The 12,247-nt window shown below is 36.0% G+C and overlaps 1 protein-coding gene across 2 annotated transcripts; it reads left to right on the top strand.

Moving 5' to 3' along the window:
- Positions 1-2,565: 2,565 nt before the first annotated feature.
- On the top strand, positions 2,566-10,892 carry LOC145245811 (serine/threonine-protein kinase Nek1-like). 2 transcript variants are annotated; one of them, XM_080107459.1, is made up of 3 exons: positions 2,566-2,627; positions 5,717-5,952; positions 9,273-10,892. In XM_080107459.1, the coding sequence occupies exons 1-3, from the start codon at positions 2,593-2,595 to the stop codon at positions 10,334-10,336; spliced, it is 1,335 nt and encodes a 444-aa protein (XP_079963585.1). In that variant the 5' UTR covers positions 2,566-2,592; the 3' UTR covers positions 10,337-10,892. The 2 variants fall into 2 exon arrangements, with proteins under 2 accessions (XP_079963585.1, XP_079963584.1); XM_080107458.1 differs by lacking the exon at positions 2,566-2,627 and adding an exon at positions 2,635-2,743.
- Positions 10,893-12,247: the final 1,355 nt, after the last annotated feature.

Genomic DNA, 12,247 nt, shown 5'->3' with positions numbered 1-12,247 from the left:
GGATGTAAAAAAAAAATTGTTGCTTCATGGATGTAAAAAAACATTTTGTTGTTTCATGGATGTAAAAAAACATTCTGTTGTTTCATGGATGTAAAAAACATTTTGTTGTTTCATCGATGTAAAAAACATTTTGTTGTTACATGGATGTCAAAAAAACATTCTGTTGTTTCATGGATGTAGAAAAACATTCTGTTGTTTCATGGATGTAAAAAACATTCTGTTGTTTCATGGATGTAAAAAAACATTTTGTTACATGGATGTAAAAAAACATTCTGTTGTTTCATGGATGTAAAAAAACATTTTGTTGTTTCATCGATGTAAAAAAACATTTTGTTGTTACATTGATGTAAAAAAAAATTTGTTGTTTCATGGATGTAAAAAAAAATGTTGTTTCATGGATGTAAAAAACATTTTGTTGTTTAATGGATGTAAAAAAACATTTTGTTGTTACATTGATGTAAAAAAAAAATTGTTGTTTCTTGGATGTAAAAAAGATTTTGTTGTTTCATGGATGTAAAATACATTTTGTTGTTTCATGGATGTAAAAAAAACATTCTGTTGTTTCATGGATGTAAAAAAATAAAATAAAATTTGTTAATTATTTACTTAAAAATTGTGTTAAAAAAGATAGGAACACGATTCGATTCATACAGAAATTTGTACAATAATTAAATAAACAAACAAATTAAAAACAAACAATAAATGATTTTTAGAAATTAAAATAGCTTTTTATAAAAAGAACGATAAATATTTTTTAATGAAAACGAACGATAGATATATTTAATGGGTCTACCTGTGTTCCTTATTTTCTCCTTCGCAATAAAAAAAAAATAATTGTACCCATTCCATGCTTCCATGTCTCAATTGATAGACGCGAGCGCCACCTGCTGGTCTTTTTGAAAGTTAGGGTCTGACTTCATGCACAATAACCATGATCATTTGTAATTGCTGGAGAATGTTATTAGCATCATCATCACGTACATCACTACAGTTTATGCATATATTTTAAATAATGTAATTTGGATTGGATAGCTGATAATGTGTAAAGATTTTTCAATTATGTCCAAAAAGATTTCAGTCAGCAAGGGAGACAACCATACTTCGCAACAGTTGATTGTTTTTTTTTTCTTAATCTGTAGTTTCGCCTATACAATTAGTAATATAAAAAAATAATTATTGCCGAAAAATGTAAATCAGCAAGGGAGATAACTCATATTTTTAATAAAAAGAATTATCACCTTTACAGATAAGATTTTATTTATTCATTTTATTTATTTATTTATTCATTTTTTTTTTTTTTTTTTTTTTGAGTTTTACAAAAATGTGCACACAACGCTTTATGACTAAAGTAATTTCAGTGTATCCCGGGTGGTACAGTTAGTAGAATATATAATTAAATAAATGCTGAATATTTTAGTAAAAGTGAATTATTATTCAATATGCGGTGACTGAAATAAATTGGCTCTCCCCAAAACAAGGTATATTCTCACTGAAGCGCTCCTGTGATAGGAATCACATGTTCTATTTTACTTCAGTTTTCAGAATTCCAGGGGCCTCTTTTCTTTCCTGGGGATAACACTTGGTCTCTATACAAGGGACAGGGAGGGAATTCCAAAGGCAAACTGTTCAATGAAAGAAGCTATTAGGATAGAAAAATCTTCTGGCATCTATGGACCTCTAAAGGTAAAGGTCGGGATTTTGCTCCCAGTCGGGTGGGTCGGGGGTATTTACGTTAAGAGAGATTACAAGTGCAGAAAGTTCATCGGAGCACATTCCGTGGAAGTATTTGTAAAACAAGCATATGGGTGCAACTTTGCGACAGTGGTTAGAGCTTGGCAGACAGTATGGAACCTAAATTCATTTTTGCACTTTGTCCAAGAAAGAGAAAGAACGGTAGGAGTGGAAGGGGGGGGCTAGTGGGTTGGTGCACAAGCCAGGATGTGACAATAATACTCTACACACGTGTGAATGATGATTTTAAAGAGATATAGGTTTTCTAGTCCGGTAATTTTCTTTGCAGGAAACTTGGCAACATCTTCTATGTACGTATTCCAAATCATGTTGCGTGAGAATGTCAGTCCAATCGGTCGTTTGAAAGGTTTCTTGTAGTTGCTGATGGAGAGGAACTTCGCCTTGGTGACGTCAAATGTGACCGTTCATGTTGAGAGTCTTTCTACTACAGACTTAGGTTCGTTTTCTAATTTGCAAGGATCCGGCCATTGTCTTGCACGAGTGGGCATTCGATTTGTCATCGTGTCGGTAACAGCGTAGCTTCTTAGATTAGTGAGAGGGATGAGGCGCTGGCGTTAAAACTTGCTGCAAATCAGGTGTCGAAAGGCGTGAAACGGGGGGGGGGTACCGCGTACGGATCGAACTTGCAAGTCTCATTTATTATTTTCTACGCAATAACTTTTCCTGAAGTAAATTCAAGAAATAAATCAATGTCGTCCACCCCTTTTTAAAAATAAAATGGATTATTCCACTTGGATATAAACTATTTTCTGTGCATGTCTTGATAGCACGTTAGTGATTTGGTTCGGGTTGAAAGAAAAGAAAAGAAAAGAAAAGAAAAGAAAAGAAAAGATTTCCATAATGTCTGAGCTTAGACTTCCTACTTATTTATCAAAGTAAGTAGCGACGTTTTGTTTTATTTATTTTTTTTTTTTTTTTCGAACAAAATGGAGTTACGTGGAGGAAGCTTATTAAATACGACCCTTTCATATACCACTACAAAAATAATTATGTAAGTCAATACTCTTATCGTAAACTATACTAATTTTGAGTTCAATTTGTTTCATTGAAAACGAATATATACTTTAAGCGATTTTAATACTGTCACTGGATAATTCTCGAATTTTGATTTGACGAAATTTTTCCTGTACGCTTAGGCGATTTCATTTTAATTTTTGAAATACTTCAGTACTTGTCACTGCGCTCAATTTAGTCTACAAAACTTTTTGCTTGGGGCTGTCTAGTCATCTGGATTACACGATAGTTAATCTAATAGCCAACCCACGTGCACCCTCTCTAAATTCTGTCATGATTAAATTTATCCTATCAATTCGAAGCAGTCCGTTTCTAATTCTGATTATATACTTCGGATATGTGTAACAGAAACGCGATCACGAAACAATGTTACCGAAGGTTACTCTTCTACCTACCTGAATAAGTTTGTCTTAAGTGAAGCGCTCAGAACTTGCGCTTAAGTTAAAACAGATAATGCTGCGGTCTTACTTCGAGTCCCGAGAACGCTCAAAACTCAAACTGATAGACACCCACTCGATGTCACGATGTTAATTGGGTGGATTTCTGCATTTTTTTTTTTTTTTACGTGATTCTCGAGACTCCAAAGGCTGCGTTCGTTTAACTTAAGCACTCAGTGCTACTGTAACGCTTAAAACCCCAAACCTATCCAGGTAGGTAGATTAAATCTTGCCTTTGACAATACTTGTGTATATTTTTTTTTTTTTTGTCCCTAAAAATATATGCCCCAGACTTGTATTTATTGTATACAAAGTGTTTAATAAAGGCTACATCTTTGTAGGATGAGATGCGGCCGACTCTAGTCTCTTGCAGCCGCTCAATAAGTACGAGTCTTAATATCCACGTTGCTTTGGGAATATTGATTGCGATACCAGACAAATCGCATATCTTATTAGTCGAGCATACATACTCTACAATTAGTCCAACACTGGGAAATTGTGACGAACTTGTTTGGTTGTGGTAGGTTCATCCTCTCAGGCCTTACGTTCTGGTTTTGGAAAGGTGTTACCCTCCCCCACTACTCTAGGAGTACTTCAGCTTTTAGTGATGAATCCACATCACAACTTGTTTCTATAATGTTGCAAGTGAAAAGCCAGTTTCTGCGCAACTGGCGCGAAAACTAAAATCTGAAACCCTAGTGCAAATGGATTCAACTATCCCAAATAGGTTTGCTCAGCAACTTTTCCAATTGCACTCACTTCAGACTGGTATGTTTTACCAATGAACTGTAATATGAAATACAGCATAATCCCATTCTAACACCGGTTTTCGTTAGATCACGTAAGTTAAGTTACGCTGAGCATGGTTAGTACTAAAATGGGTGACAAACGTGGGAATACAGGTGCTGTATGTGCTCTCCGTTTATCTCTGCATTGTTTTCAGTCACCCTCGACTTCTCTCTGCCACCGGAATAATGCAGTGTCTATTCAGGCGTGGTTGCATACGAAGCCACTCTTGCTTGAATTATACTCGTAGCAACCATTGTGCTGAGTACCCGTTGTCTCGGAATACGAAACTGAGGCGATAATTTAATTTTTAAATCGTAAAAAGGTAACGGAACTCAACGGCTAGAATTTGACGGTGCTTCTACAGAACGTGAACCGGTTTATTTTGTAAAACTAGATTTGTCTATACTTTTATGTTGAAGTTTTTTTAGCTTTAGAGTGGCTCTCGTTGAAGCATATCATTAGTTTAAGTTTAATACAAATCTATGGCAAATATCGTAATTTAATCATTACGATATTATCGTGATTAAACTAATTCATGAAATTATAATTTTAAGATTGTTTCACTAGCAACTGTAAAAATTTGTTTAATTTGGTCGCCATTTAATTTTTGAACCATGTAAGTATAAGGAATATAAGGAATTTAAGGCGGGCGTTGTAACTTTGTTGCTCAGCAGATTATCTTATAACTTGCAATACTTATGTTATGCATGGGAATCTCTCCGAACATTTTAAGTCTCCAAAACGTAAGTTTTCAATCATCTAACCTATCGTGAAATGTGACACAAGGGGAAAAATAGTTTGTATTTTGAGTACCCTCGTCTTTACATGTATTTATAACTAGCCGGACTCGTAGAAATTCTAGTTCATCTGTCGCATAGTGCTGAGCTTCAGATGTCTCTAGTTCCCCTCTGCCGATGTACCACTAATCTTAGGGGATCTTTGTCGAACTCTGTAAAGTTTTGAACTGAACCTTTTAACCCACAATTATAGCATAATTTCGTTCCATCAGCCATGACCGGGGAGAAGTTTTAATTCGCAGTTGTATTATCGAACGCACTGAAGAGTCGACCTTTAACTTGCAGAGGAGACTCACTTAGAACGGTTCTACTGCGTTACGCAACTGCTCGATGTAATCTCCCAACTACATAGAATACATTTTGTCGAAATTTAAACATAGCGAGAGCATAATATCCTCATGGATTAAAAAGGGTTATGTTAATTGTGCCGGTTTCAGTTCGATATGATCGACCTAAAGATGGAAAGCAGCCCCAAAAATGCCAATGAAATGTACTTATGTAATCCAACTTACCAAATTTATACTTCTAACGATTACTATATTGTACTTTTGACAACTGTACATTCTTTAACCCTTATTCTCGAGTGGCTTCTGCGCCTTGATAAGTGATCTCTTTGTGTATAAAAAAAACTGCTCTATCAGATTGTCCAAGTTTGTGCCGAATCACAAGAGGAAGAGAAACGGATATAAAATTAAATAATGGGCAACTTCGATAGGTTCAGCCTTTTGACAAGTTAACTTGTATGTGGGTTATCTTCAATTGTCTTGCCTTGATTGTCATCTGTAGAGGTTGACCTACCTAGGCGCTGTTCAGGAAGACTAAGTCACAAGCTCTAAATTTTGCGAAACCTTCTGCAGTTTCTTAAACTCTTATCATAGACACATTTTACCTTTAAATAATTCCGCTGTATTTTTGTCTTGTTTGCAGCCAATCATTTGTCGATTCTTCCAACAAATCGAAATGTGTGTTGGGACAACGTATAGCCGGTTGGGGTCCGATTACCGTCCACCGTTGTTCTTTGCCGGACCAAAATCAGCCACTTGTGGCCAAAGTAGCTGTGATCGGTCAAAACGAAGCTAAGGATTCTCTTCAAGAGGCAAAGATCCTAGCGAGACTAAGTCATCCTTATTTGGTAAAATACATACACAGCTACGTAGACGGAAGTAAGTATTGTACACAATTTTTTTTTTTTTTTCAAATTGCTTCCATAATGATTCTATCAAAGACGTTTTGTTATTTAATAACGCAATATATGCTAAGATTTACCTTTTCTGAAATTGTTAAAATTGTTTTAACTGGAAAAAATGTTAATTACAAATTATCAAGGTGTTCATATTTATCTAATATTTCTAAATGAATATTTAAAATGACTTTTCTGCATTGGTATCTAATTTACAGATATACCATATGCACCAGCCGTGTATATGACAAAGGAATTTAAGTCTCTTGTAGACTAGCATGCCATCTTGAATTGCCCATCGTGAAATTCGTATAAATATTTATGCAAATTTCGTATTATAGAGCTAATGCTCTCTACTAGAGAGGTTGTCCATAAAATTCGTGTGCACTTAAAAATTAACTTTGTATTTGTGATATTAATAGTTTATTAATGCTACTAGATTTCACATCATTAGTTTTAAGTTATTGAATAATTCTGTACCACAAGTTGCAATGTTTAGATATACCAAAGATTTCCCAATCCAGTGATATGGTTTTGCTTTTCAGCCGCCCTTATCTCGCGGATCTTTGCTTTGTTAGTATAACAGTGTTTTTTGAGCTGAAATAATTCCTCTTCCTCAGTAAAACCTTCACAGCTACCACCACTGCAAAGAACTACCTTAAACCAACTTCACACGTTTCTCCTTATGAACTTGTCATTTGTAGAACGCATTACGGTAGGATGCTTTTCTGCGGATTGCAGTGTCCACTTAAAGTTAATGCCAAATATTTGAGCCGTCCTGGAGTAATAGGTATCTAGTTTTCAGTTAATTGTTCAACGTCTCCTTAATATTTACCCTTGAGTGTTTTTTTTTTTTTTTTTTAACTTAGCGTTTGCCCCTATGTATTTGTTTCTATTATACCATTTGTATTCAGTAGAATTTTCAAAGTAAACTTTACTTATTCTACCCTGCTCGTTGAATTAAAATGGTTATAAAACTAATTTTAGGGTAACGCATTCTCTTAAGTGTAGATCGCTTCCAAAACTTTAAATATTTTAATAGCCGAGTATTTGCTAATTTAAAAAAGCTTTTAACTAAAATAGCTGGTTTGCGAATAAACCTGCATGTACTAGGTGCTTTCAATAAGTTTCCAGATCTTTCGCATGGGCACTTTTCCTGATAGTACACATGAAACTTCTATTCAAAGTAATCTCCTCCAGCTGCAATGCACTTATATCGTTCAACTTTTGGAAGGTCCTGTGGAGTCCTTTTGTGTGAACGTGTCGATGACTCTGGCTAAGTCTTTCATGTCCATTGTCTCATTACGACAGTCTAAGATAAGTCACAGGGAACAAGGTCTGAACTATAGGGAGGGCGAGGAACTGTCTTGATGCTCATCTTGGTCAAATATTCTGTGAGAAAAATGGAGTTGTGGACTGATCTGCTTCAGACACTGCGCAGATCTTCGACATCTTCAGTTCCTCGCAAGCAGTTGAGTAGTTTTCAGACATCAGACTGTACTTACCGTCTCTAGTCAAACGACGGTCTTTACCCATGATTTTCTTTATTTAGCAAATCAACTGGTGTTCTAACTTCCTTGCTCTTTCTAAAACTTCTTCCTCAGACTCCCTGCCTTCCTTAAATCTCTTATACCACTCACTGATGCTGGATTCATGCAAGATGGTCCAAAAGCAGTCTGAAGCATTCCATATTTGTTTACATTTTCCAAATTTAAAGCCATTTCATTGCGTATCGTTTTGAAGTGTCCTCGCGTCCAGATTGCATTTTTAGAATTCACCAGCTTTGACAATCAGGCTTTAGTAGGGTGTATTCCTGCTGCAGCTGTTAATTTGAACCTGAAATCATAAATTGGTCGCTGATCTCGTATAGTAATAACATACTGAATTTTCATGACCATTTTAAATACCTCAAAGTCTGGGAACTTTAATTCATCTTTTATACTGGTAAATTAATTTCGTAATTTCTATTTTTATAGATTTTTAAAAATGTCAAGTTATTGCACGAATGTTTTGTTCGATTACTAGTAAACAAAACGTGACGTAAATCGATAAACATTTAATGTTTATGAAGCGTGTTCCAAAAGCAATGTTTAGTATTTCGCCCAAACTAATCAGGAGATTGCAAATAGACATTTTTAGGACTGAACTTATGCATTCGTGACCTGAAAGGTTAATCGCTCTGTTGCAGATATTAATGGGGTAGGACTAAGAAACATACGTCAGAAACAGATGCGCCATTGAATTTGACAAGTGTTTTGAGAATGGTGACTGTATGCAAATTCTGGAGCACAAAAGGTCGCTTGTTTTAATGGCACCAATCCTGTTTTCGTAGCGCTGTTACTTTTTGGTTCCCCCCCCCCACTCCCTCCCGACGAAGTAATTCACTCTCGTTCGCACATTTCTCGATAATCACGCCTTGGATTTTTTTTACATTTTTCTCTAACATTAATCCTGGTTAAAGTAAATTGGGCTCTTTCCAGACTTGATCCTGGATATGACCTTAAACTATATCCGATGGTGAGGCCCCAGCTGGCGAGCTTTGGTGTGTGGGTGTGTGTGGAGCCACCCTTTAATTGCCATTGCTCCCAGGTCCACTCTGACCCGGAGTGGTAGCACCTGTTACCAACTATGGGTTAAATAGAAACCGACTTTTAAAAAAAAACATTCTATTAAATGATTCTTCCGAATCACTGGATTCGGCATTAAATAACCTGAAAAGGGTTGATATATCCTATAAAACAATTACCTTTCCAGACTTAATCACTCAGCTTGCTCAGCGTATTTGTTTTTTTTTTTTTTTTTTTTGTTTTTTTTTAACGATTGTAGACTGTCAACCCTCGACAAAATTTTTGGATGACGTAATTTGTCCCCCCCCCCTTTTTTTTAATTCATTACTCGACATAATGAAACGAAATCGTATAAAACTTTGCCCTCGTTAAGAGGTAATAAAATATTTCTATACAGCGTGTTTCAGAAGTTTTGGGCACAATTAAATACCTTAAAACTAAGAATAATGGTAAGATGTAACTGATATCGTTTTAAACTAAACTCGTTAAATTTTCGTGAAGAGAATTTTTTAAATTTATAAAAACTGATTTTTCAAAATCAGTATGTAAACGTCAGGAAGTTTCATCGAATGTCTTTCTGGCTTGATAGACTGAGAACAGGTTAACGTGTTACGTGATTGTAGCCTTAATCTTAAATATATTCAATGTCGAAATGCGTTCGACGTCTGGGAACATCCTGTACAAATTAATATTCTAATTGGTCCTAGTATTTTTATTTATTTTTTTTTTTTTTCAGAAAAATTGTACTTGATAATGGAATACTGTGAAGGCGGTGATCTACGAAAAGTTATCCACTACCAGCTCGGAAAGCCGGAAAATCTCTTCGGAACCGATGTCGTTCTTGGTTGGTTCACACAATTATGCCTCGCTCTACAATACATCCACAAACAAAACATTCTACACAGGGATGTGACGCCAAGTAATATATTTCTCTCTGCTGACGGAACGATTAAGTTGGGTGACTTTGGTCTCGCTAAAATCCTATCCCAAACTAGGACCTGTCGTGGCGAGGATGACCACTTTCTCTACCAACCCCCTGAGGTCACACTGGGTGGTCAGCAGGCGACTAGCAAATGCGATATGTTTGCTATCGGCTGCGTTCTCTACGAACTATGTACTGGCTTTCAACCATTTCAGTCTTCATCCAGAAGCCAATCGTTGAGAAACTCCTACCGAGGTGTCTACAAGAATCTCCCACATTGTCACAGCGATCTGCAGGCTCTTGTAAGTAAGCTTCTATCTGCCAATCCGAATAGCCGTCCTTCCGCTGACCAAGTTTTAAAATCGCGCTTTTTAAAACGTTTCGTGATCCATTTTTCGCCCGAGGACACCGGAGGTGCCATATCCGTACGAGATGAAATTACGTCAACCGGCCAGAGTGTGACTGAAGTGCTTCAGAGCATACGCGTGGCGATGTCTTCCAAGGACGATCACCCTCCAGAGTCTGATATCAAAGCGCCACCGAACACGCCAAATACTCCCGTTGAAAGATCTTTCTCCTTCATATCGCCATTATCAAAGCGAGACTCCCCGGCTTGTCATTGGTACGATACTGGCCGCAAATCTTCTGGTTCTACTGCTGAAGTCTATCGGCCCGCTCTGGACAAAGAAAGTTGCGTTCATTTGAGCCGACGCTCTCGATACTCGTCACCAAACCTGAGTAAAAATTTTACCGAAGCTAATGGTAAAAGCCCACTCAGTAAATCCAAACGAGATGCGAAGTCAATGAGCACTAACCTATTAAAACTCCTAGAACCTTTCACAAATTCTGCAGGCGAACGACCTTCTTCGACTTCGTAGATAATTTTAATTTCTGAAACCAGTCTATGGAAATTACTTTTGGCTTTAAGCAATTCCTCTAGAACTGCTGATTTTTGTTACTTCGAATTGTTTTCAACGAGTTCAGCTTATATTGAGAACCGTTTGTTCTATTTTTATATTTTACTATCGGAAATAAAGATAAAAAATTACTTGTAGTCCCCCCCCTTGAAATATTTAATTCATTTGGAGCTGTCTATCCTAAAATACTGTTTTGAGACTCCCTGTCTCAACCCTGAAATCAGCTAGTCTCATTCCAAATGCAACGATTATACCTGCTCTACATTTAAAAGACGATTGAGAAATGTGTACAAGCAATAAAAATGGCTCTTAACTTTAAGATTGACATAATGAACCTTTTTAAAGTCTATTTAGTCTTGCGTACGCATGAAACTTAATTATAAATCCGAAGATTATACTGTTGGCATTGGGTTTCCTTCGGTATTTTTCTAGTCTGTGGAAGTACACTGGGTACTTAGGGAACGACCACGTGAAGGTTGCCAACATTTTAAGTGCAAGTGACTTTTGTGAAATAAACTGGATTCGAACTTCGGGTATTCAGGTCGTCAGTTTGTGTCGTTACACACCGTCACTTTTTTTTTTTTTTTTTTTTTTTTTTTTTAACCAAGTATGCTAGTACTAGTAAGATGGCGGCATATCATACTCAAATCTCAAATACGTCGATTATATTAGCGATTATTTTCGCTTTTTCTCTCTCCAGATGTCATGCGTAATACTAAACAGATTTAGGTTCAGCTTATGATCTTAAAGCAAAATCATTTTTATCGCCTTCTGTTCCAACTATTTTAACTTTATTTTTCTCCATCTTTCTCCATCCGCTTTCTTGTAATATCTATTGGCGAGTATTTTAAATCTACATATGTATATAAATTTAGAATGTGAACGATTAGGTCGCTCCTGTTTGAATCTAGTTTACAAAGTCAGTAATTAGTGGGACAGGTTATCTCGATATTCCATAAGAATCTTTCACTTGGTGATACAAGCACCAAAAATGACGTTCAGAAACGTGCATTTTAAAAGAACGTTAGCCATCAGAAAATTCAAGATGGCTACCAGTGTTTAAGATTGCTGCAGAAGCGAATCTGACAAATTTTAATTTTTTACTTTGTATCACAAAGTGAAAGATTGTTTTAGCAATCTGCTCCACAAATATATTAAATAGTTGTGCTCGCTATATCTCTAAACTCTTTTGGTTATATAATGCAATAGTCCACTGTTAATGTGAAGGAAAGGGTGTGATTTGACACCGTATCAAATAAGTTCTGGGGTGAGGATCAAACAAGATGCACTGAACGGAAGTGATAAATCTAGGTCGTTAACGATATAATAGCAAGGCCCGTAAAAATTCTACGGAATGAAATATATAACCAGGGTTTGATAGAGCTGACTTATTAGAAAAACCAATAACACGCAGTATAGATTCCTATGATTTTTTTTAAACACCGACCCAAATGGTAGCATTTAAATGCTACCTTTTGCTAAATAGTTTAATATAAATAAAATCTCATTGTAAGAGAATATTGAATTTACTCAATTCTTGAAAAAACGTCTTTTGCCCTTTTCTTTCGAATGTTTTCTTTTTTACACACAACCTTTCAACGAAAGGTTGTCTGATTGGCCTTTTAAAGCCAAAAAAAAAAAATCTGGCTTTTGGAAGCAGTTTGGCCTGCAAACATTGTATTTGGCTTTAAATGCAATGTAAGAACTAAGATCAGAATATCATATAAGGGGTTAATTTAGATAAAACGAATTTTATTCCAAACATATCGTTAAATATTTTCTCAGCTAGCTGCATAATACGCACTAGTATGCACGTCCTTCAAACTTTACCATTTTGCGTCAAGGCGTTCGCTTGGTTAATATTCGTCCATT

Source organism: Euprymna scolopes, chromosome 23 (genome assembly GCF_053919585.1).
Source record: "Euprymna scolopes isolate OS-2025 chromosome 23, ASM5391958v1, whole genome shotgun sequence".
Lineage (NCBI taxonomy): Eukaryota > Metazoa > Mollusca > Cephalopoda > Sepiida > Sepiolidae > Euprymna > Euprymna scolopes.
This window is presented reverse-complemented; position numbering and strand designations above follow the sequence as displayed.